Raw genomic sequence first — 25033 nt, forward strand, 5'->3', positions numbered from 1 at the left:
TAAGGAAATGACTTTTAATGTATTTACAGACTGCAGGATGAAAATTGGTGCCTGTAGAGAGCTTCTCCTGACAACAAAACCCAAATGGCCTTTGCTAAGCTGTGCTGAAGGCCTTGGCCCTTCCTCACCCCCCAGCCACAAAGTCGTGAGCAAGGCTCCTGCTTCCCTGGGAAGCTGAGGGTGAGTTTAGTGTTCAGGAAAGCAAGAGGCTGCTGCCCCTGAAGGTGAAGGAAGCTTCCTGTGCCCCTCAGCCACGCTCCAACCTGATCCACAACTCCTTTCCCAGGGCAGAGGTCAAAGCAGGAGGCACTGGTGCAGGTCAGACTTCACTTGTGGCTTCACACCAGCTGCAGAACTCAGTTCTTGAGGGAGCAACCAAGAGCCTGACCGAGCAACAGGCCCCAAAAAGCTGGGGCTGAGCCAGTCCTTTGCTGTGTTTGTCACAAAAACCAACCCCAACCAAAGCCCAGAGCAGCACAAATTGAGGGGAGGGGGAGGGAAAACAAAAATCTCAGCAGAGGATCTGCTGCTGGGCAAAAAAAAAACCTCACCCCAAAAAGAACTCAGGAATTCCTCAGAGGATGGCACTGAGCTGAAGCCAAATGAAGGCCCTGAACTGTCCCCTGTTGGTGTCTTTGGTGCTGTCTTTGCACTGGCACTGTGTCAGGATCTCCTCTTCTCATTCTCTGAGCATCACTCAGGCTTTGCCAGGACAGGTTTGTTGTGCCATTGGAGTGTGCTGTGAGGTGGTGGTGGGGGGTTGGGGGCCTTCCTCCCGGGTGGGAGATGCTCCTTGTGGCTTCCAGAAGGTTGTCAAGATGAGGAAATAAAGAGAATGGTGATGCAGCTTGGGAACATCTCTCAGGAAAAGGACAATTGGTTTGAAAAAGACTTCTTCTTTTCTTTGTCTTCCCCTCTGCAGCCTCAGTAGTAAGGTCTCCTCGGGTTGTTCTGTGGGGAGTGAGCAAGAGAGAAGGAATGCCTGAGGCTGTCCTGGCACAACAATCAGCAGCTGAGCTTCAGGAGCTGCAGAATCAAAGCAGCTTCCACAGCCCTTCATAGACCCACAAAATGGGTTGGGTTGGAAGGGACCCCCAAAGCTCAGCCAGCTCCAACCCCCTGCCATGGGGCAGGGACACCTTCATCAGCACAGCTTGCTCAAGCCCTCATCCAGCCTGGCCTTGAGCACCTCCAGGCAGGGGACAGCCACAGCCTCCCTGGGCAGCCTGTGCCAGTGTCTCCCTACCCTCACTGGCAAGAATTTCTTCCTCCTCTCCACTCTCACTCTCCCAGCTCACAGCCACTGTCCCTCCTCCTATCACTCTCAGCCCCTGGCACAAGTCCTTCCCCAGCTCTCCTGCAGCCCCTTCAGGTACAGGCAGGTTGCTCTGAGGTCTCCCTTGGAGCCTTCTCTCCAGGCTGAACACCCCCAAGAAGTCCTTCCACAGATGCTGCCAAGCTGTAGCCACTGCTCTGCACCCAGAGGTCCCCCACTGGGGGCTACCAGCACAGCCCACTCCAACCCAACCACTTGGTGCCATCCATGCCCTGTGGCACCAGTAGAAAAGCCAGCCCCAGGCTGGGATGCAGCATGGTGGCCACCATGACCTCCTCCTCCTCCTCCTCCTGCACTAATCCTGCCCCAGGATTCCAGTGCAGCAAATCCCACCAGCCTCAGCTCATCCCCCCTGCTCTGTGCCACAGCTCTCCCTGCCTTAGGCTGGGTCGGGGGGGGGTGCCCCCTGCAGAGCCCAGCCAGCTGGGGACTGGGGACAGCCAATAATCCCCTCCTAGCCCCCCTCTGCAGTAGGATGCTGAGATGCTCCCCAGCAGCTCTCCCTCCCAGCCCTCCTGCAGCCCCCTTCAGGTACTGTCAGGCTGCTCTAAGGTCTCCTTGGAGCCTTCTTTTCTGCAGGCTGCTCTCTTGGGCCGAGTGCTGGAAGCAGTGCCCCCTGCACAGAGCCTCCCCCCTGCAGCAGGATGCTGAGATGCCTCCCACCAGCTGCCCTTCCCAGCTCTCTTACAGCCCCCTTCCCAGCCCTCCTGCAGCTCCCTTCCCAGCCCTCCCTTCCCCAGCCCTCCTGCAGCTCTCCCTTCCCAGCCCCCCTGCAGTCTCCCCCTTTCCCAGCCCTCCCTTCCCAGCCCTCCTGCAGCCTCTCCCCAGCCCTCCTGCAGCCCCCCCTTCTCAGCCCTCCCTTCCCCAGCCCTCCTGCAGCCTCTCCCCAGCCCTCCTGCAGCCCCCTTCTCAGCCCTCCCTTCCCCAGCCCTCCTGCAGCCTCTCCCCAGCCCTCCTGCAGCCCCCTTCTCAGCCCTCCCTTCCCCAGCCCTCCTGCAGCCCCTGTCCCAGCCCTCCTGCAGCCTTCCTGCAGCCCTCCCTTCCCAGCCCCCCTGCAGTCTCCCCCTTTCCCAGTCCTCCCTCCCCAGCCCTCCTGCAGTCTCCCCCTTTCCCAGCCCTCCCTTCCCAGCCCTCCTGCAGCCCCCTCCCAGCTCTCCTGCAGCCCCTCCCAGCCCTCCTGCAGCCCCCTCCCAGCCTCTTTCCCAGCCCTCCTGCAGCCCCCTCCCAGCCCCTTTCTCAGCTCCCTTCCCCAGCCCTCCTGCAGCCCCTGTCCCAGCCCTCCTGCAGCCTCCCCCCAGCCCCTTTCCCAGCCCTCCTGCAGCCTCCTTCCAGCCCATTTCCCAGCTCCCTCCCCAGCCCTCCTGCAGCCTCCTCCCAGCCCCTTTCCCAGCTCTCCTGCAGCCCCCTTCCCAGCCCTCCTGCAGCCCCTCCCCAGCCCTCCTGCAGCCTCCTTCCAGCCCATTTCCCAGCTCCCCTGCAGCCTCCTCCCAGCCCCTTTCCCAGCCCTCCTGCAGCCTCTCCCCACCCCCTCCAGGTGCTGGCAGGCTGCTCTAAGGTCTCCCGGAGCCTGCCCCCGGCAGAGGCCCCCCCGGCGCTCACCAGGGGGTTGGGTCGGAAGCGGTATGCCAGCATCATGCGCTTGCGGAAGGCTTCGTACTCATCATCCTCCTTGGTCAGCTCGGCAGGGCGGTCGATGCCAAAGCCAGCTCCATCCACAGCTGTGGTTCCTCTGGGTTGGGGACAAGCAGAGAATCATGGAATTGGTTGGGTTGGAAGAGGTTTAAAGCTTCGTGGAGTTCAGTCTTGACCCCAGCGCCGTCAGGGCACCACCAAACCGTGGCTCTCGGTACCACATCCCCAGGGCTTGGGAGTCCCTCCCGGGATGGAGACTCCATCACTGCCCTGGGCAGCCTGCTCCAGGCTTGGAGAACCCTTCCAGGGAGGAAGTTTCTTCTCATGTCCAACCTAAACCTCCCCTGAGGCAACCTGAGGCCATTCCCTCTCATCCTATCACCTGCTGCTTGGGAGAACAGACTAAGCCCCAGCTGGCTCCAGCCTCCTCTCAGGCAGCTGCAGCCAGCAATGAGCTCTGCCCTCAGCCTCCTCTTCTCCAGGCTGCACCCCCCCAGCTCCCTCAGCTGCTCCTCCTCAGCCCTGTTCTCCAGACTCCTGCCCAGCTCTGTTGCCCTTCTCTTGACCTCCTCCAGCCCCTCTCAGTGCCCTTCTTGAGATGAGTGCCCCAAAACTGAACCCAGCACTCAAGCTGTGGTCTCCCCAGTGCTGAGTCCCTGCCCCGGTCCTGCTGAGCTAAGCAGTGTGAAACTCCTCTTCCTCCTCACCACAACCACCCTGCTGAGGGCAGAACCGAGGGGCCAAGCCCTGGGGAGCAGCAGGCAGCGGCACCCAGAGCTGCCTGGGGGCGCAGAGCTCAGCTCGGCTCGGTCCCAGCAGCCGCCGAGGGCTCAGCTCAGCTCGGTCCCAGCAGCCGCCGAGGGAGCAGGGCTCAGCTCAGCTCTGTCCCAGCAGCCGCCGAGGGCGCAGGGCTCAGCTCGGCTCGGTCCCAGCAGCCGCCGAGGGAGCAGAGCTCAGCTCAGCTCGGTCCCAGCAGCCGCCGAGGGCTCAGCTCAGCTCGGTCCCAGCAGCCGCCGAGGGAGCAGAGCTCAGCTCAGCTCGGTCCCAGCAGCCGCCGAGGGAGCAGAGCTCAGCTCGGCTCGGTCCCAGCAGCCGCCGAGGGCTCAGCTCAGCTCGGTCCCAGCAGCCGCCGAGGGAGCAGAGCTCAGCTCGGCTCGGTCCCAGCAGCCGCCGAGGGCTCAGCTCAGCTCGGTCCCAGCAGCCGCCGAGGGAGCAGAGCTCGGCTCGGTCCCAGAAGCTCCCTGCCTCCAGATGCTGCTGGAAGCAGCAGAGTCAAGATCCACTCCGCCTTTTGCAGCTGCAGCCCAGCTCGGCTCTGGCTGCTCCCTGCTGGCTGGCACTGACTGGCAGGCTGACCTTTGGGTGTGTTCCTCGCTGGAGCTGCTGGACAATGAGCTGCCTGCCATGCCTTCAGTCCAGAGCAGCCCCAGACTGCAGCCAAGCCCCTTCCACCCACACCTGCACCTTCTCAGCCATACTAAGAACATCAGAAGCGTTTGGGTGGGCAGGGATCTTTAAAGGTCATCTAGTCCCAGAACTACAGAACTGTTTAGGCTTTAAGATCACTAAGCCCAACCCTTAACCCACCACTGCTAGCCCTTGGCCCTCAGCACTACATCTCCACAGCCTCTCAGCCCCTCCAGGGATGAGGATCCAAGCACTGCCCTGAGCAGCCTGGGCTAGGCCTTCAAAACCTTTTCCATGAAGAAATTGTTCCTCATGTCCAACCTAAACCGAGGCTCTCTGCCATGCCACAGAGTGGCACCACCTCTGTGCTCACCTCAGGAGACACTCACCAAGCCCCAGGGTGAGCAAAGACATCAACCAGACCAGACAGGGGAGCCAAAGCAAATCACAACCCTTGTGCAGCCTGGAGAGGAGAAGGCTCCAGGAGCACCTCAGAGCTGCCTGCCAGGGCCTGAAGGGATCCTACAGGAAGGCTGCAGAGAGACTTTGGCTGAGGGTGTCTAGAGACAGGCCAAGAGGGAATGGTTTGAAGGTGAGGCAGAGCAGGGGGAGAGTGGAGCTGAGGAAGAAGTTCTTCAATATGGTGAGACTCTGGCACAGGCTGCCCAGGGAGGCTGTGGCTGACTCCTCCCTGGGAGTGCTCAAGGCCAGGTTGGATGAGCCCCAGGTAAGAGGTGTCCCAGCCCATGGCAGGGGGTTGGAGTAGCTGAGCTCTGAGGTCCTTTCCAACCTAAGCCATTCTGTGATTGCTCAGCCCTGGGCTGGACAGCAGCTGCCTCCCCTCTGCTCTCTGCCAGCCTCGCAGCCTTTTATCACAGCATTCCTCTGCCCCAGTCAGCAGTTGGGCCAGAGAGCTCTTGGTGAGCAAAAGCAACACTCTGGAGAGAGACTTTCTCAGTGTGCACTTCAAAACCTGATTCCTACCCAGGATCCAAGACTGAAAAACAATTCAGAGCACTTCCCCATCCCCAATATTTGGTTTTGAAGCTCAGCATATGTTACCAGCAGATGATCCACCTAAAAAGAGCTGCTCTATTTTTGGGCAGAGCTCTCAGAAAGCTGCTTTGGGGATTTTTTTTTTCCCTCTTTTCCTCTGCTAGACAAAAGTGAGATCAAATCAGAACAAGTTTAGTGCAGGAGAAGTGATGTCAGGCCAGCTGCAGGCTCACACCCAAAGCTCTCTGAGCTGGCCTGCAGCATCCCTCAAACACAAGGCTGGGGAGCAGCAGGCACTGATGGAGCTCCTGATGCTAAAGGCTTGTCCTTTTATGCTTAAATCAACTCAGGCCTTTGAAGACTTGGCTTAATCCTCACATGCCCTGGGAGAGGTGAGCAGCAGACAAGGATTAGCTGCAGTTTCAAGATGGGCAAAGTGGGGAGAAGGCAGCACCCTGCTGAACAAGTGGAGATTAGAAACCAAATGCTCTTGGTTCAGCTGCCATCAAGTCCCCAACCCAGGCCTTGCAGGGGTGGGGGAGGGAACCTCAGATAAAGCAGGAATCACTTTTTCCCCCCCTCCCCTCTTTTGCTGTGATGATTCCATGCCCAAGTGATGAATTACAGCCAGGCTCACTGCAGCTGCTGCCAGCAGCTCAAGTAGAGGAGGAGCAGCAATTAGCAGCCCAGGAGGAAGGGACTCAGATTGATAGGAGGAGATCTCTGCTTACTTGCTGACAGGGTTCTTAATCCCCTGCCCATCTGAGCCAAGCCCTTCGCCTTCTTTCCAGCCCATCTTCATCAGCATCTGGTAACCAATGTTCTCCACAGTCAGTTTGAACTCTTTGTACTCAGAGTAGTCTGGCTCACGTCCTTCCTGCAGGGACACAGAAGGTGCTGGGTGTTAGTCTGGATCTGCATCTGCCCTGGGGAGCAGAGGAGAGGGAAACCAACCCAGCTTCAGCCACCCAGAGTCTGCATGCTCCTACCCAGCAACTCAGCTTCAGCCACCCAAAGTCTGCATGCTCCTGGCCAGCAACCCAGCTTCAGCCACCCAAAGTCTCCATGCTCCTACCCAGCAACTCAACTTCAGCCACCCAAAGTCTGCATGCTCCTGGCCAGCAACTCAGCTTCAGCCACCCAAAGTCTGCATGCTCCTGGCCAGCAACACAGCTTCAGCTACCCAAAGTCTGCAGGCTCCTGGCCAGCAACCCAGCTTCAGCCACCCAAAGTTTGGATGCTCCTGGACAGCAACTCAGCTTCAGCCACCCAAAGTCTCCATGCTCCTGGCCAGCAACACAGCTTCAGCCACCCAAAGTCTGCATGCTCCTGGCCAGCAACTCAGCTTCAGCCACCCAAAGTCTGCATGCTCCTGGCCAGCAACCCAGCTTCAGCCACCCAAAGTCTGCATGCTCCTGGCCAGCAACCCAGCTTCAGCCACCTAAAGTCTGCATGCTCCTGGCCAGCAACTCAGCTTCAGCCACCCAAAGTCTGCATGCTCCTGGCCAGCAACACAGCTTCAGCCACCCAAAGTCTGCAGGCTCCTACCCAGCAACTCAACTTCAGCCACCCAAAGTCTGCATGCTCCTGGCCAGCAACTCAGCTTCAGCCACCCAAAGTCTGCATGCTCCTACCCAGCAACTCAACTTCAGCCACCCAAAGTCTGCATGCTCCTGGCCAGCAACTCAGCTTCAGCCACCCAAAGTCTGCATGCTCCTGGCCAGCAACACAGCTTCAGCCACCCAAAGTCTGCATGCTCCTGGCCAGCAACCCAGCTTCAGCCACCTAAAGTCTGCATGCTCCTGGCCAGCAACTCAGCTTCAGCCACCCAAAGTCTGCATGCTCCTGGCCAGCAACACAGCTTCAGCCACCCAAAGTCTGCAGGCTCCTACCCAGCAACTCAACTTCAGCCACCCAAAGTCTGCATGCTCCTGGCCAGCAACTCAGCTTCAGCCACCCAAAGTCTGCATGCTCCTACCCAGCAACTCAACTTCAGCCACCCAAAGTCTGCATGCTCCTGGCCAGCAACTCAGCTTCAGCCACCCAAAGTCTGCATGCTCCTGGCCAGCAACACAGCTTCAGCTACCCAAAGTCTGCAGGCTCCTGGCCAGCAACCCAGCTTCAGCCACCCAAAGTTTGGATGCTCCTGGACAGCAACTCAGCTTCAGCCACCCAAAGTCTGCATGCTCCTGGCCAGCAACACAGCTTCAGCCACCCAAAGTCTGCAGGCTCCTACCCAGCAACACAGCTTCAGCCACCCAAAGTCTGCATGCTCCTGGCCAGCAACTCAGCTTCAGCCACCCAAAGTTTGGATGCTCCTGGCCAGCAACTCAGCTTCAGCCACCCAAAGCCTGCATGTTCCTGGCCAGCAACTCAGCTTCAGCCACCCAAAGTTTGGATGCTCCTGGCCAGCAACTCAACTTCAGCCACCCAAAGTCTGCATGCTCCTGGCCAGCAACTCAGCTTCAGCCACCCAAAACCTGGATGGTCTTGGCCAACTAGAAGGGGTTTTAGGGATTCCAGCTCTGCACCAACACAGAGAACAGCTGAAGGATGGATTGGATAGGACCTTGAGCAATAGGTCTAGTGGGAGATGGCCTACCCAAGGCAGGAGGTTGGGAGTAGATGATTTTTAAGGTCCCTTTCCAAGCCAAACCATTCCATGATGACAGAGCTGGGCAGTGCTGTCCCAGGCTGCAGGAAGCAGGGAATGCTGCTGGGAGATTAAGCCTAGAAATAAGCAGCTCCTGCATTTAAAAGCTGCTCAGTGGATCAAAGCTTCAGATCCAGCCCTTCCTGAGGCCAGGATCTCTCCAGGGGACATCAGACCCCACACTGCTTCCAGGAAAACACCAGGAGGGCTGTGGCAGCATCCAGGAGTTCTGCAGTTTAGGAAGAGCTGGCAGGTATCAAAGTGCTCTGCTGAGGCTTTTGGAGGGTTTCCAATTTCTCACTTCACTGCAGTCACCTGCACAACAACTCAGACTTGCCTTGCTTGGCATCAGCAAGCACTTCTCTGGAGAAGGGGAGCAGCAGAGGCTGGGTGGGCTCAGAGGCTAGTCCCTAATTTCAGCAAGCCCCCAGGCACTGCCCTCCCTGGGCTGGTCTCAACTCTTCTACACAGAACAAAAAGCCTAAAGCCTTGTGTCCTGCAGGGCAGGAGCACCTCAAGGCTGCAGAGCAGCTAACTGCTTGGCAAGGGCTAAAGCAGCCCTGGAGATCCTGCCCCTCCCTCCCTGCTGCGGGACGAGTCGGAGGCACTGCCACCCCCTGCCAACTCTCTGCTGCTTTACCTTCAGCGCCTTGAAGGTCTCCATGAACTTCTCCAGCTCATCAGGTGGAAGAAAGTCTCCAATGAAGTGTTTCCCTCTGCCCATCTGGGTCAGCTGCTCAGCCCACTCTGCCCAAGACACAGAAGAGAGGAAGCAGCAATGAGGACTCAGCAGCTCTGCGAAGCGCCAAGCCCAGCTGGCACCGAAGGCTCAGCAGCTCCACTCCCAGAGCTCAGGGAGAAGTGACCCTGCAGCTCCCATCCCAACAGCATCACCTCAGACACCTCTGAGGCTCTCTGGAGGCCTCTGCCTGAGCAGCAGAGCAAGGCCTGAGCGTGGCAGCTGCCCACACACCTCGTGTCTTGTCCATCTCCATGCGCCGCAGCTGGTGCTCCCAGGTGCCCAGCTCGCTGTCCACCTCCTCGTCGCTGTCATAGCCATGCTCATGCTGCTGGATGGCCTTTTCCCACATCACCTGCACCTCCTGCATGGCTCTCTTGTGCTTCATGATCATATCATACATCTGCTGCATCTAAGGAGGGGGAGAAGACAGCCCATGGGCAGGCAGCACAGCTTGGTGGTGCCTGCCGTGAGGGCACAGGTCCTGACAGCTACCAACGCCAGCGGGCAGTGCCAGGGCTGCATCTCAGCATCACTTCTCTAACACCAGGAGCTGCTTCCTCCACCACAGGCACCTGGAGAGCAACCTGGTGTTGTGGTAGGTCCCAAACACCTGGGCACTGCTAATGCCAAACACCCCCAGCCCAGGCTTTGCCACAGGCCAGGTCTCCTCTCCTCGCCAAAGGTCCAACTCTCTTTCTGCCTGCTCCTGAAGGAATCTTCCTCCAGGAATCTTCCTCCCTCCTTCAGCAGCAGGGAGAAGCAGAGTGGCCCTCAGGCAGCAGATGTGACCCAACAGACCCTAGAGATGTGGGGGTTTAGTTTGGTAGGACAAGACCTGGCTGGATCCACCCCCTCCAAAGCTCCTTCTGCTGCCTGCAGCACCACCAGGCTCAGGCACTCAGCACCAACCCAGGAGGTTTACTTGTGGACCACTGGGAAAGTTCCTTTGCTGTCTCCAGTTGCATTCTCCCACCTGAACCAACCATGCTGCAACACCAGGGGAAGACAGAAATGATCTCAAGGGGGCCTTACCTCCTGCTGCTCCTTCAGCTGCTTCTTCTGGGCATCAGAGAGCTCTGTCACCCCCACCAGGCCGACTGGCTTCCCTTTTTCATAACCAAGACCCTTCAGGTCCTGAACTGTAACAAGCACAGGTTAAATCCCCTTAACAAACTTCCCACAGAGATGCTGAGACCACAGAAACCACATCTGAGGGTCCCCACATGAAGCTTTACACTCATCTCAGGCTTCCAGAATTGACAAACTTGAAGAACAACCTTCTGGTGGAACTTAGGAGCAGGAAGGTCCCTGGGCCACATCTCCTCCATCAGTCAGCTCAGAGAATTCCCTCACCATGGTTCAAGGCTCTGCTCCCCCTCTTTGCTCTGCTCCACTGAGGCCGCAGCTGGAGGTTTGAGTCCAGTTCTGAGCTCCCCAGTTCAAGAGAGACAGGGAACTGCTGGAGGGAGTCCAACAGAGGCTACAAAACTGCTGAGGGGCTTGGAGCAGCAATGTGAGGAGCCAAAGGCTGAGAGCCTGCAGGAGAGCAGCCCCAGAGGGGAGCTGAGCAATGCTCAGCAAGAGCTAAAGGAGCTGTGGGAGACAAGAGGCTAGGGCCAGACTCTGCTCAGTGGTGCCCAAGGACAGCACAAGGGGCAGTGGGCACAACCTGGAAGCCAGGAGGTGCCAACTGAACAGGAGAGAAACTTGTTTGGTGTGAGGGTGCTGGAGGCCTGGAGCAGGCTGCCCAGAGAGGTTGTGGAGTCTCCTTCTCTGCAGAGCTTCCAACCCCTCCCCCACCAGGGCACTGTGCTGCTGGGCAAGCTGCTGTGGGTGCCCTGCTGGAGCAGAGGGAGTTGGACTAAGTGAGCTCCAGAGGTCCCTTCCAACCCCTCCATGCTGGGACTCAGTGAGAGGATGAAAAAGAAGGGAGAAAGAAACAGAAGCACTGCTGAGGCTGCAGAAAGGAAGTTTCCAAGGGAGGCTGACTGCAGACTTAGTTGATCTGTCTGGAGCAGGGCTGGCAGCTGCCCTCTGAAGCTCTTCAGAGCCCAGAGCCCAACAGTTTAAATGCTGAGAGGATTAAAAACCACCCCACAAGGGCACCTGCAAGCAGGCTGCACTTTGCAGTCCAAGGAGGAGGATTTCTCCCTAATGCCTGCACCCCTTTTGCACTGCACTGGAAGTCCAAGCACCAGGCAAATGATGCTCCATTAATTATTCATTATCTATTAATTATGAAGCCTGATAATAACAGGATCATTGTTCCTGACACCTCATGTCTCCCCTGCATGCTAATTAAGCCCCGGGGGTCAGCTCCTTTCCTCCTCTGCAAGCTCAGGGCAATTGATCTGAGCACTCTCAGCTCCCCTCCCTGCTATTCCATGATTCCTTAACTCCAGCCTTCCCAGGAGAGAAGGGAAGCAGCACAGAAGCACAGGTTGGCTAAGACCACATCCACCCTCCCCCACCACCACCTCAGTTCCAGCCTCTGCACGCTCAGCAGCAGGACTCCACTCCGCAGGAGGAGTTATGTAAAGCACTGCAAGAGGTTTTCCAAGAGCTGGGAAGCAAGCAGCAGGCTGACTCCAGGGCTCAGGGGCTGGGATGGGCACTTGCAGCTTCCAATAGGAAATGAAACAAAAAGAATCAATCCCTTCATTAGTGCTGCACAGCTCAGTCTGTGCCTTAGGAAGAGCACAGAGGCACCACACCTGCCCCACAAAGAAAGTGATGCCAGACTGAGGCGCTCCAGCAGCAGCCAGAGAGTCACCTCCTGGCTGAGGGCATGGGAAAGCTTTCTCTGAATGCACTGAGGAAGACTCTGCCCTTCACAGAGGTCAGCAGCAAGCTGGCTTCACTCTCAGCTGCATCAACACCCAGGGCTAGGAGCCAGGAGCTGCTCTGGAGGCCCCAGCAGCTGATGCTTTGCCAGCATACAGAAGGCAGCACCTTAAAGGAGCAAGGTGAGGTTGGAGCATCCCCTTTGAGTTCCCAGAAAGCAAACTGCTGCTGCTGCTGCTCCTCTTTGAGCTGCTTTGCCTGCCTCAGCTGCTCTTCCTTCCCCCCCCCTCACACCTCTACTTCCTTCTTGCAGGCTTTCTGCTGAGGGATGCTCAAAGTCACTGCAGGAGTTTTAGCTCCGGGGAGGTATTTTTGGAGGCTTGGCCCAAAATGTGACAATAGAGGCAAAAAAAAATGAGCTGAGAGAGAGAGGAAAAAAAGAAAAGTGAAGCTCCACCTCGAGGCTTCAGCTGAAAAGGGGAAAAAGTCTGTTCAGAGAGAAGAAAATCAGCATCAAATGAGGTAAGGAATCAGCTGCTGACAGGGGGTCAGCAGCAGAGGATAAGGAGCAGCTTCTGAGCCTCCTGTTCAGGAGGGCCTGGGAAAAAAAATCCATTCAGGTCTTTCCTCCCATTTCTTCCCCTGGAATGACATCAGCTTTGCCTAGAGGGTTAATGGTGCAGTCTGTCTGCAGCATTGGCAGGAGACTACCTGAAGGTTTCTCCCTTTCCCACACGCCCCAGGAAGAGCTGGGAAGCAGTGAGAGATCTTTAAGGCTGGCAGGAGAAACCCCCATGACACAACTGCCTCTTTTACACCTTCTGCTTCATAGCCTGAAGGTCTTCCTCAGTTAAACCCAATCCCAGCATGGAAGGGATCTCTGGGGATCACTCAGCCCAACCCCTCCCTCTGCTCCAGCAGGGCACCCACAGCAGCTTGCCCAGCAGCACAATGCCCAGGGGGCAGTTGGAAGCTCTGTAGAGAAGGAGACTCCACAACCTCTCTGGGCAGCCTGCTGCAGGCCTCCAGCACCCTCACACCAAACAAGTTTCTCCTCCTGTTCAGGTGGCACCTCCTGGGTGCCAATTTGTGCCCACTGTCCTTTGTGTTGTCCCTGGGCACCACTGAGCAGAGTCTGGCCCCAGCCTCTTGTCCCCCACAGCTCCTTTAGCTCTTGCTAAGCATTGCTCAGCTCCTCTCTGGGGCTGCTCTTCTGCAGGCTCTCGGCCTTTGTCTCCTCACAGAGCTGCCCCAGGCCCCCAGCAGCTTTGTGGCCTCTGTTGGACTCCCTCCAGCAGTTCCCTGTCTCTCTTGAACTGGGGAGCTCAGAACTGGATCCAAACCTCCAGCTGTGGCCTGAAAAGGGCAGAGCAGAGGGGCAGAAGAACCTCCCTTGACCTGCTGCCCACTCTCCTCCATGCACTTGATTTTTCCTTAATGCAAATGAATTTTAATCAGCCCCAAACCAACTCAAGCAGAGTTCAGAAGACCCTAATGACAGTCTGCAATTAGCCCAGAGCTCACTAATCACTGCTCTCAGCACAGCCCCTGAGGTAGATGCAGCTCAACGTTTCCTACCAGCACACCTATGAGGAGTTTTGTTCCTGTCCTAAAAGGGTTCAGCTTCTCCTCTCCATGATTCTGATTCCTTACTGGGAGTAGACAGGGGGGAAAAAAAAAACCCAACCCCAAAGAACCCAAACCACAACTCAGAGCAATCCTCTGCTCATTCTCAAAGCTAAAAGACTGAAGAGATAAATCTTTAGGTCCCAAAAGCAGATTGTGCAGCTGCAGCCTTCCACCGGAGGGAGGCTGGGATCTGGAATTCTCTCCACCTGTCAGGTTGGAGATGTTCATTCTTAAAACAAAAAAGGGGATTAAAGCATCAGAGGAGAACAAGGAGGAAGAATCCTTCCCCCTGCAGAGCATTAATGGCTGATTTGTTCTGCCTGGTAAGTTGTTTGCTGTCCCCTGGACACAAAGCCCTACAGCGAGGGAAACAGAGTGGCCCTGCCCAACTAAGGAGTGGCTGCAAGAGCCAAAGGAGACTTCAGCAGGAAGCCTGCTGGAATGAGCACAGGGATACCCCCCACAGCCCTCTCCCTCCTCCCTACTGCAACGGCAGGCAGTGGGAAGCAACCTGATGCCTGTCTAGATAGCAGCTGCCCAGCTGCATCAGTGCCTGCGAGGAGAGAAGCAGCACTGCAGAGGGACGAAAAGCAGGAGAGGCTTCTGCAGCCACCTCCTGCCTCACTCTGAGCAGCAGCTCAAGGTCAGATGAAGCTGCTCAAGCTCCTGTCATAGAATCACAGAACCAAGGAGGTTGGGAGAGAGCTCCAAGCTCCAACAGCCCAACCCAGCCCCCAGCCCTGCCCAGCCACCAGACCATGGCACTCAGTGCCCCAGCCAGGCTTGGCTGCAACACCTCCAGCCACAGCCACTCCACCACCTCCCTGGGCAGCCCATTCCAGTGCCAATCACTCTCTCTGCCAGCAACTTCCTAACAACATCCAGCCTCAACCTGCCCTGACACAGCTTCAGCCTGGGGCCCCTTCTTCTGGCCCTGGCTGCCTGGCAGCAGAGCCCAACCCCACCTGGCTACAGCCTCCCTGCAGGCAGCTGCAGGCAGCAATCAGCTCTGCCCTCAGCCTCCTCTGCTGCAGGCTGCACCCCCCCAGCTCCCTCAGCCTCTCCTCACAGGGCTGTGCTCCAGGCCCCTCCCCAGCCTTGCTGCCCTTCTCCAAACACCTTCCAGCACCTCAGCATCTCTCTGCAATGGAGGAGCCCAGAACTGGACACAGCACTGCAGGGGTGGCCTGAGCAGTGCTGAGCACAGGGGCACAAGAACCTCCCTTGTCCTGCTGCCCACACTGCTCCTGAGCCAGCCCAGGCTGCCATTGGCTCTGCTGCCCACCTGGGCACTGCTGCCTCCTCTGCAGCTCCTCTCTCCCACCACCCCCAGGGCCCTCTCTGCCTGCCTGCTCTCAGCCCCTCTGGCCCCAGCCTGCAGTGCTGCTTGGGGTTGCTGTCCTGCACATGTGAGATGTGGAGCCAAGGCTTCTGCAGAGGGCTGTGAGCAGGAGATGGAGCTACACAGGAGCTCTCCTCAGCTACACCTCAGTGCTGGATTAGGAGATCCAGTCAGAGCTGGCCAGACCCTGGAGTTCCACCTCAGGGTAAGAGAACAGCAAGGAGCCAGCAAGGTGCCCTCCTGGCCAAGAGGGGCAATGGGCTCCTGAGGAGCACGAAGAGTGTGGCCAGCAGGTCAAGGGAGGTTCTCCTGTCCCTCTATCTGCCCCAGTTGGAGGACTGAGTCCAGTTCAAGAGACAGGCAACTACTGGACAAAGTCCAACAGAGGCTGTGAGGATGATGAAGGGCCTGGAAGAGCAAAGGCTGAGAGTCCTAGGGCTGAAAGCCTGGAGAAGAGCAGCCCCAGAGGGGAGCTGAGCAGTGCTCAGCAAGAGCTAAAGGCTGGGGAGCAAGAAGCTGGGGCCAGACTCTGCCCACTGGTGCCCAGGGACAGGCTAAGAGCCAATGGGCACAAACTGGCACACTACCATGGCCCCAAGTGCCACACCTACACACTTCTGGGGTACCTCCAGGGCAGGTTGAGTCCAGCACCTCCCTAGCAGCCTGCTTGATGAGGATGGTGAAGCCCATCTGTAACCAAACAACCTGCAGTGCTATAAACTGGAACAAGAGGTTCTGTCTGCCAGCACTCAGGGAGCAGCTACTCCTCATTTAGCCTTCTTAAGGGTGAGGGATGGGAAGTGCTGCCCAGGGATCTGATCCCACAGCTCAGCCTTGGGTATTTGTTTTCTGGAAGCCTCTCTTGCTGGAGTGAAATAAACCCTAAGAAGTGGAGAGGCTGAAGCTGTAATGAGCTGGAGCACAGCAGGGTTTTAGAGATAGCTGGAGAAGGATCAGATCCCATCCCTGGTGTCACTCACACAAAGTGGTTTATCTGAGCTTCCACACAGGGGAGAGTTGGGTTGCTGGGTCTAGCTGAGAGACAGAGCCTGGCAGCCAGGGAGGTGACAGCAGGAGAGGAGACTGCCTGGGGTTTGTCCTCACAAAGGCAGCTGGGCTAAGGCAGAAGGCACTGCCCAGGAAAACCACTTACCCAGCCCAGCACACAGCCTCAGTGCCCACTTACACAGCCCCAGTGCCCAGTCCCCCTTACACACTGCCCCCAGTGCCCACTTACCCAGCCCCACTGCCCAGCCCCCCTTACACACTGCCCCCAGTGCCCAGTTATCCCAGCACACAGCCTCAGTGCCCAGTTACCCAACCCCACTGCCCAGCCCCCCTTACACACTGCCCCCAGTGCCCAATTATCTCAGCACACAGCCCCAGTGCCCACTTACCCAGCCCCACTGCTCAGTCCCCCCTTACACACTGCCCCCAGTGCCCAATTATCTCAGCACACAGCCCCAGTGCCCACTTACCCAGCCCCACTGCCCAGTCCCCCTTACACACTGCCCCCAGTGCCCAGTTATCCCAGCACACAGCCCCAGTGCCCACTTACCCAGCCCCACTGCCCAGCCCCCCTTACACACTGCCCCCAGTGCCCAGTTATCCCAGCACACAGCCCCAGTGCCCAGTTATCCCAGCACACAGCCTCAGTGCCCAGTTACCCAACCCCACTGCCCAGCCCCCCTTACACACTGCCCCCAGTGCCCAATTATCTCAGCACACAGCCCCAGTGCCCACTTACCCAGCCCCACTGCCCAGTCCCCCTTACACACTGCCCCCAGTGCCCAGTTATCCCAGCACACAGCCCCAGTGCCCACTTACCCAGCCCCACTGCCCAGCCCCCCTTACACACTGCCCCCAGTGCCGTTATCCCAGCACACAGCCCCAGTGCCCAGCAAGCCCCCCCACACAACCCCACTCACCTGAAAGAGGGGAGGGAGAATCCAGCTGCTGGACAAGCTGAGGGAGGGGCAGCTCCACCTTGTCCTCCTCTGGCCCCCACCTGCTCTTCCTCTTCTTTTTAGTGGTGCCAGCAGCAGTGGCTGTGGTTGCTGTGGCAGCAGCAGTGGCAGCTGTTTGCTCAGAGGGGGTTGTAGAGGATGATGAAGGCGAGGGCAAGGGCAAGGCTGGGGGAGCAGGCAAGGGCGAGGGAATGGCCAAAGGTGAGGGAATGGGCAGGGGCAAAGGTACAGGTGAGGGAAGGGGCAAAGATGCTGCCCGGAGAGGCGAGGGGGAGGCTTCAGGGCTGCTCTTCCTCTTCAGGCTGGGCTCTGGGCCAGGCAGAGAGGCACACACGGAGCTGCTTTTGGCCTTCCGGAACTCCTCCAGCTTCTGCCTGTAGTATTTGTAGCCTTTGCTGTTGGGTTCACACAAAAACCTGCAGGGAGAGGAAGAGTTGAGAGGGGTCAGCAGGGAGCACTTTGCTCAGGACCTTTCCTGCCTTAGCCCTCGGGGGCGCTGCTTTGCTCAGCGGCGCCTCCCTGTGGCTGTGTGTGCGCATTGCAGGCTCCCTAACCCTCACCGCAGCTGCTGCTCTCCTGCCAGCGGCAGCGTTTTGAAGCTGCCCCTGCCCGGGTGGCACATCTGGTTAATGGACCCGCAGAGGGTGGAGAGGCAGCCAATTAAATGCCAAAATCTGGGCAACAAAACAAGGCTGGAGGAGCCTCTGCCTCCCTGCCCGGGAGCACAGCAAGAGCTGAAACACAAAAGCTGGATGAGACCAAAGGGAGGCATTAAACAGCTGGCAGGGAGCACTGAAGACAACAATTCACAGTACCACAGTATCACCAAGGTTGGAAGAGACCTCACAGCTCATCAAGTCCAACCCTTTAGCACAGAGCTCAAGGCCAGACCATGGCACCAAGTGCCACGTCCAGTCCTGCCTTGAACAGCTCCAGGGACGGCGACTCCACCACCTCCCCGGGCAGCCCATTCCAGTGGCCAATGACTCTCTCAGGGAAGAACTTTCTCCTCACCTCCAGCCTAAATCTCCCCTGGCACAGCCTGAGGCTGTGTCCTCTTCTTCTGGTGCTGGCCACCTGAGAGAAGAGAGCAACCTCCTCCTGGCCACAACCTCCCCTCAGGTAGTTGTAGACAGCAATAAGGTCTGCCCTGAGCCTCCTCTTCTCCAGGCTAACCAATCCCAGCTCCCTCAGCCTCTCCTCGTAGGGCTGTGCTCGAGGCCTCTCCCCAGCCTCGTTGCCCTTCTCTGGACACGCTCAAGCATCTCAATGTCCCTCCTAAACTGGGGGCCCAGAACTGAACACAGTACTCAAGGTGAGGTCTAACCAGTGCAGAGTACAGGGGCAGAATGACCTCCCTGCTCCTGCTGGCCACACCATTCCTGATGCAAGCCAGGATGCCACTGGCTCTCTTGGCCACCTGGGCACACTGCTGGCTCATGTTCAGGCAGGTATCAATCAGCACCCCCAGATCCCTCTCTGTCTGGCTGCTCTTAGCCACTCTGACCCCAGCCTGTATCTCTGCATGGGGTTGCTGTGGCCAAAGTGCAGCACCCTGCACTTGGAGCTATTGAACTCCATCCCCTTGGGCTCTGCCCATCTGTCCAGGAGGTCAAGGTCCTGCTGCAGAGCCCTTCTGTCCTCCAGCCCAGCCACATCTGCCCCCAGCTTGGTGTCATCTGCAAATTCACATCTGAAAGGCTGAAGGAGATGCTGAGAAGGGGGAGCTGGTGGTGGAGAGCTGCTGCTGCCTGTACCTCAGCACGTGGAGAGCATCCCAGGAAATTCCTTGTCCAGCTGCAGAATGAGAGCTGGATGGGGACCCACACCACAGCCCCAGGGAGAAGTGGAAAGCTTAAAAGTGTCCCAAGTATGTGGTAGCAGAAAGGTGAGGAGGGAAGCATGGAATGGTGGAGTGGGAAGGGCACCTCTGGGGATCACTCAGCCCAAACCTCTCTGCTCCAGCAGGGCACCCACAGCAGCTTGCCCAGCAGCACAATGCCCAGGGGAGGTTGGAAGCTCTGCAGAGAAGGAGACTCCACAACCACTCTGGGCAGCCTGCTGCAGGCCTCCAGCACCCCCACACCAAACAAGTTTCTTCTCCTGCTCAGATGGAACTTTCTGGCTTCCAGTTCGTGCCCATTGCCCATTTGGCATCACTGAGCAGAATCTGGCCCCAGCCTCTTGCCCCCCACAGCTCCTTTAGCTCTTGCTGAGCATTTCTCAGACCACTCTGGGGCTGCTCTTCTGCAGACTCTCAGCCTCAGGGCTATCAGCCTTTCCTCCTCATGGAGATACCCCAGCCCCTTCATCACCCTCACAGCCTTTGTTGGACTCTCCCTAGCAGTTCCCTGTCTCTCCTGAACTGGGAAGCCCAGAGCTGGACTCAATACTGCAGAAGTAGCCTCAGCAGGGCAGAGTAGAGGGAGAGGAAAACCTCCCTTGTCCTACTCTCCCTCATGCTCCTGATTTCCTCTTCCAACTCTGACTGACTCTAGGATTCTGTGATTTGTGTGAAGGGAGCACAAGGATCAGGCAGCTCCAACCCACTGCCATGGGCAGGGACATCTCACACTGGATCAGGCTGCCCACAGCCTCAGCCAGCCTGGCCTTAAACACCTCCAGGGATGAGGCTTCCACCACCTCCCTGGGCAACCCCTGCCAGGCTCTCACCACCCTCATGCTGAACAACTTCCTCCTCACCTCCAGCCTGACTCTCCCCACCTCCAGCTTTGCTCCATTCCCCACAGTCCTATCACTCCCTGACAGCCTCAAAAGTCCCTCCCCAGCTTTCTTGTAGCCCTCTTAAGATACTGCAAGGCCACAAGATGACCACCTCAGAGCTGCCTTCTCTCCAGCCTGAACAGCCCAAACTGCTTCAGTCTCTCCTCACAGCACAGCAGCTGCAGCACTCTGCTCATCCTTGTGGCCCTTCTCTGGACACCCTCCAGCACATCCACAGCCCTCTTGTCCCAGGGGCTCCAGAACTGGATGCAGTACTCCAGGTGGGGTCTCAGCAGTGCAGAGCAGAGGGGGAGGATCACTTCCCTCACCCTGCTGGCCAATAAATCTCTCTTTCTGCCCTTGCACTGTCAGGCTGTGAAAGCATCACTGCTCCACAGGTGCACAAACCTTTGAGTGCAGGCTGATCAGCAGCCTGTTGAGTGCTTCCCCTTTCCAAACAAGCCAATTCCCTCCTCCTCCTCCTCCCTCCTCCCCCAGTTGTGCTCAAGCAGCAGGGTTCTGCCCTTACCTGAAAGCTGGGTTCTCTCTGGCATTCTGCAAGGCAATAGCTTCCATCTCGGGCCCCCCATCTGCTATGAACCTGGCCAGTGTCTCAGCAGAGCTCTTTGTCTCTTCATCCTCTGGGGGTGAAACTTTAAGCAGGCTGTCAGTACTGGGCCCAACTCACCCAAGCAACAGTCAAAGCCTATCTGTTCTAAGAACCCCAAGAGCAGAATAAGGGCAGAAGGTCGAGTTTCAGTTGGTTTGTGAGCAGCATGAACACAACAGTCAACAGTCACAAGAGTTCAGAGCATAAAACCAGGACATTGAGTCAGGCTGCAGAGCAGGGGTGGCCCCTTCAGCACAGCAGCTTCCTCTGTGCCAGGGGCAGAGGCCAGCAGAGGAACAGACAAACCAAGCTTTTGTCTTCCCAAGTGGACATTCAAGTCCCTTCCCAGGCACAGCAAGTTTGTTTCTCCCCTCCACAGGTTCACATCTCTGTGCTTGCATTTACCTCCAGCTCAAGACTTTGCCACCAAACTCCCCCAGGAGCCAACAGGGAGGCCCCCAAAGAAACAGAAAGAATTGCTCTGCAGCCCCACTTGTGCCCTCCTGTCACCACCTATTTGCTGGCTCAAAGGGAAACCTCCCCAGGGAAGTGCCAAACCTCAGCAGGAAGAGGAGGCTCCTGCAAGCCTTCATCCAAAGGCGTGGAGCAGGCTCTGAGCACTCTCATTCCAAGCACAGTTCTTGATAAGGAGCCAGGCAAATGTTATTGACAACCTTAGATGCCCTTTGTTACCTGTGCCAGTGCTCCAGTGAGCTGGCAGAGGGGCAGGGGATATGGTGAGAAGCCATGGACAAGTCACAACCTTTCCTTGCTTCAATATTCCAACCCCTGGGAAGCATGGAAAACCCTGCTCAGCCTCCAAAGAGTTCCATCAGTTAGCTGCTGGGGGTAATGAGCTTCTGCAGGCTGCTAAACCTTGATGTGAGCTGGGAGCTCCTCAGCTGAACTGCACCAAGGCTCCTTTGCATCTCCCTGAGTGATTCACCAGAGCCACACAGGAGCTCTGGACCTGGGGCTGGAAGTGCCTGGCCTGTGGACCTCCCCTCACCCACTGAACACCTCCTGTCTCACAGCTCAACCAGCTCCCACTGCTCACAGCAGCTGCCTGCTGGCAGATCAGCCACTTGTGCCATCTCCCCACCTGAACACAGCCCCCAGTGTGCAAGGGTTTATGTGCCAAGCAGAAAGTGGCAGCAGAAGTGGGGATTCAGTTCAGCAAACCCAGCCCTGTGCCTCAGAACGAGCCAAAGAGAACAGCTGAGAAGCAGCACTTGACCTGGATGCTCCTGGAGGGCTGAAACACCTCCCAGAACACTCCCAGTGCAGAGACATCTGAAGTACTTTGGGGAAACACATGGAAGGTCTCTTTAAAGAGCCTCTCAGGCAGGGTCCAGCATGCTGAGGGCTCAGGGAAGATGCACTTGGGCCCAAGAGTTTGCTTGGTGCCACCCCCAGCTCCTTCCACTTAGAGATATTAAGTCACAGGCAGCACCTTGGCAGGGAAATCCACTCCAGCCCCTTCCAGAGCAGACTTAACAAAGCAGCTGCAGAGTGAAGAAGTCCAATTTCACTTAATTAATGTTCTTCAGACCCCAGTCCTTAATGAATTACCTTTCTGAGAAGAGGTTGTCTGAGAACTTTGGTTCTCCTTTCTTATCTCTGCCACTTTCTTTCTGTAGTAAAGGAATTCTCTGCTGTTCTTATCATGCAAAAACCTAAGGGGAGATGGAAGGGGGGGGAAAAAAAAGAGGGGGTTAAAAATAGGCAGCAGCAACGACCCAGCAGCTCCTCTGGGACAGGAACAGCTCAAAACAGATCACCCAGCCTGACCCCCACCCCTGCTCCAGCAGGGCACCCACAGCAGCTTGCCCAGCAGCACAATGCCCAGGGGAGGTTGGAAGCTGTGCACAGGAGACTCCACAGCCTCTCTGGGCAGCCTGCTGCAGGCCTCCAGCACCCTCACACCCAACAGGGTTCTCCTCCTGCTCAGGTGGCACCTCCTGGGTGCCAGTTTGTGCCCCTTGTCCCTTGTGCTGTGCCTGGGCAGTGCTGAGCAGAGTCTGGCCCCAGCCTCTTGCTCCCCAGCCTTTAGCTCTTGCTAAACCCCTCTGGGGCTGCTCTGCTGCAGGCTCTCAGCCCCAGGGGCTCTCAGCCTTTGCTCCTCACAGAGCTGCTCCAGGCTCCTCGGCAGCTTTGCAGCTTGCTCTGGACTCCCTCCAGCAGTTCTTTGTCCCTCTTGAACTGGGGAGCCCAGAAATGGCCTCAGCAGTGCCACACAGAGCTCCTAGGCTGTTCCTAGCCCCTGTCATCCTTTCTCCACAGCACCACCTTCTGCCTCAGCTTCCCCTCAAGGACACAGTACAGAGAGCCACTTGCAGAGCCTCCCCCTGCAGACCCCTCCCCTTGCAGAAAGCCACTCACAGAACCCCCTCCCTCAGGACTCCTCCTCACCAGACTCCCCACTTGCAGGACCATCCCCCAGCAAGACCTCCCCCATCACCAGACCCCCCCACTCACTAGACTCCCTCCCTGACCAGACCCCCCAGCACCAGACCTCCACTCACAGGCTCCCCCCTCACCAGACCCCCATGTCTCACCAGACCCCCACCTCTCACCAGACCTCCACTCACAGACCCCCCCACTCACCTGACCCCCCCCACCAGGCATCCCCACTCGCCAGACTCCCCCTCACCAGAACCCCCCCACCTCACCAGCCCCCCATTTTGCACTGGATAATCACTTGAGAGAGAGTTCAGCCCCTTCAAAGCACAACCAAGGCAAGCTGCAGGCAGCGGGGGGAGAGGAGGGGAGAGGAGGGGAGAGGAGGGGAGAGGAGGGGAGAGGAGGGGAGAGGAGGGGAGAGGAGGGGAGAGGAGGGGAGAGGAGGGGAGAGGAGGGGAGAGGAGGGGAGAGGAGGGGAGAGGAGGGGAGAGGAGGGGAGAGGAGGGGAGAGGAGGGGAGAGGAGGGGAGAGGAGGGGAGAGGAGGGGAGAGGAGGGGAGAGGAGGGGAGAGGAGGGGAGAGGAGGGGAGAGGAGGGGAGAGGAGGGGAGAGGAGGGGAGAGGAGGGGAGAGGAGGGGAGAGGAGGGGAGAGGAGGGGAGAGGAGGGGAGAGGAGGGGAGAGGAGGGGAGAGGAGGGGAGAGGAGGGGAGAGGAGGGGAGAGGAGGGGAGAGGAGGGGAGAGGAGGGGAGAGGAGGGGAGAGGAGGGGAGAGGAGGGGAGAGGAGGGGAGAGGAGGGGAGAGGAGGGGAGAGGAGGGGAGAGGAGGGGAGAGGAGGGGAGAGGAGGGGAGAGGAGGGGAGAGGAGGGGAGAGGAGGGGAGAGGAGGGGAGAGGAGGGGAGAGGAGGGGAGAGGAGGGGAGAGGAGGGGAGAGGAGGGGAGAGGAGGGGAGAGGAGGGGAGAGGAGGGGAGAGGAGGGGAGAGGAGGGGAGAGGAGGGGAGAGGAGGGGAGAGGAGGGGAGAGGAGGGGAGAGGAGGGGAGAGGAGGGGAGAGGAGGGGAGAGGAGGGGAGAGGAGGGGAGAGGAGGGGAGAGGAGGGGAGAGGAGGGGAGAGGAGGGGAGAGGAGGGGAGAGGAGGGGAGAGGAGGGGAGAGGAGGGGAGAGGAGGGGAGAGGAGGGGAGAGGAGGGGAGAGGAGGGGAGAGGAGGGGAGAGGAGGGGAGAGGAGGGGAGAGGAGGGGAGAGGAGGGGAGAGGAGGGGAGAGGAGGGGAGAGGAGGGGAGAGGAGGGGAGAGGAGGGGAGAGGAGGGGAGGGCACTTACGCAAAGGCTGGGTTATCCTTGTAGTCCTCCATTGCAAGCTTCTCTAAGGCTGGGCCCCCTTCAGCCACGAACCTGGCCAGCTTTTCCACCACCTGCCGGGTCTCCAGGTCCTCTGGGGGTAAAACTTTAAGCAGGCTGTCAGTACTGGGGTTCAACTCACACACCAAACAGTCAGAGGGACATTACTGCTACAGAGCCACGGCGGCAGACAAAAGGTAGAAGGGGAACGGGAAGAAAAAGGATGAAATGGGGGATCCAGCTCCAGGCAGCTGAACACATCACAGCCCCTAGGTCACTCTTACAGAATCACAGAGTCAGGCAGGTAGGCAGAGAGCTCCAAGCTCCAACAGCCCAACCCAGCCCCCAGCCCTGCCCAGCCGCCAGACCATGGCACTCAGTGCCCCAGTCAGGATGGGCTGCAACACCTCCAGCCACAGCCACTCCACCACCTCCCTGGGCAGCCCATTCCAGTGCCAATCACTCTCTCTGCCAGCAACTTCCTAACAACATCCAGCCTCAACCTGCCCTGCCACAGCTTCAGCCTGGGGCCCCTTCTTCTGGCCCTGGCTGCCTGGCAGCAGAGCCCAACCCCACCTGGCTACAGCCTCCCTGCAGGCAGCTGCAGGCAGCAATCAGCTCTGCCCTCAGCCTCCTCTGCTGCAGGCTGCACCCCCCCAGCTCCCTCAGCCTCTCCTCACAGGGCTGTGCTCCAGGCCCCTCCCCAGCCTTGCTGCCCTGCTCCAAACACCTTCCAGCACCTCAACAGCTCTGCAATGGAGGAGCCCAGACCTGGACACAGCACTCCAGGGGTGGCCTGAGCAGTGCTGAGCACAAGGCCACAAGAACCTCCCTTGTCCTACTCTCAGCATGATTTGGTGTCATTTAGACCTCACAGTGCTCTAGAGGATTCCTACAAGGACAAGCTCAAGCTTTGGATCAGCACAGGTCAGGCTGCAGCCTCGACTGCAAGAGAATTTGAAAGGAGGCTCTGCAGTGAGGTTGGGTTTGGGCTCCTCTGCCTGGGACCAGGTGATAGGATGTGAAGAACTGCACTGAAATTGATGCCAGGGGAGGGTTAGGTTGGAGATGAGGAACAATTTTTTAGCTGCAAGAGTGGTCAAGGACTGACAGAGGCTGCCCAGGGAGGTGGTGAAGTCCCCATCTCTGCAGGCACAGACACAGGGATGTGGTTTAGTGGCCACAGCAGTGTTGGGTTGCTGTTGGGACTTCACCTTAGAGGCTTTTCCAACCCAAACAATTGCAGGATTCTCTGATTTGCCTTCTGCTGCACACAGAGCAGTGGGGAGGAGCAGGAGTTTGGGGTTCACAAGCACATTACTCACTCAGGATGCCAAGATTGCAGGTTCTGTACCCAGCTGAGGGACAGAGATTGTGCAGCTGGAGCCAGAACCCAAACAAGCAGAGTTCTTCTGAGCAACCAACCCCAGCTCCACCAGGAGCAGAACATTTCTTCTCCACACAGAGACTTA

General features: G+C 58.1%; 1 protein-coding gene across 1 annotated transcript in view; it reads right to left on the minus strand.

Moving 5' to 3' along the window:
- Nucleotides 1-25033, minus strand: part of SUGP1 (SURP and G-patch domain containing 1) — a 30217-nt gene continuing 5184 nt past the window's right edge. The window contains exons 5-14 of the mRNA XM_064175161.1: nt 23544-23667; nt 21395-21498; nt 19742-19865; nt 16450-16904; nt 9799-9905; nt 8998-9175; nt 8665-8771; nt 6103-6248; nt 2936-3065; nt 1-951 (exon numbers count right to left, since the gene is read on the minus strand). Of these exons, the coding sequence (XP_064031231.1) occupies nt 925-951; nt 2936-3065; nt 6103-6248; nt 8665-8771; nt 8998-9175; nt 9799-9905; nt 16450-16904; nt 19742-19865; nt 21395-21498; nt 23544-23667 (1502 nt within the window). The 3' untranslated portion in view covers nt 1-924. The remainder of the gene's footprint in view (nt 952-2935; nt 3066-6102; nt 6249-8664; nt 8772-8997; nt 9176-9798; nt 9906-16449; nt 16905-19741; nt 19866-21394; nt 21499-23543; nt 23668-25033) is intronic.

This window comes from Pogoniulus pusillus, chromosome 41, assembly GCF_015220805.1.
Source record: "Pogoniulus pusillus isolate bPogPus1 chromosome 41, bPogPus1.pri, whole genome shotgun sequence".
NCBI classification, from domain to species: Eukaryota; Metazoa; Chordata; class Aves; order Piciformes; family Lybiidae; genus Pogoniulus; species Pogoniulus pusillus.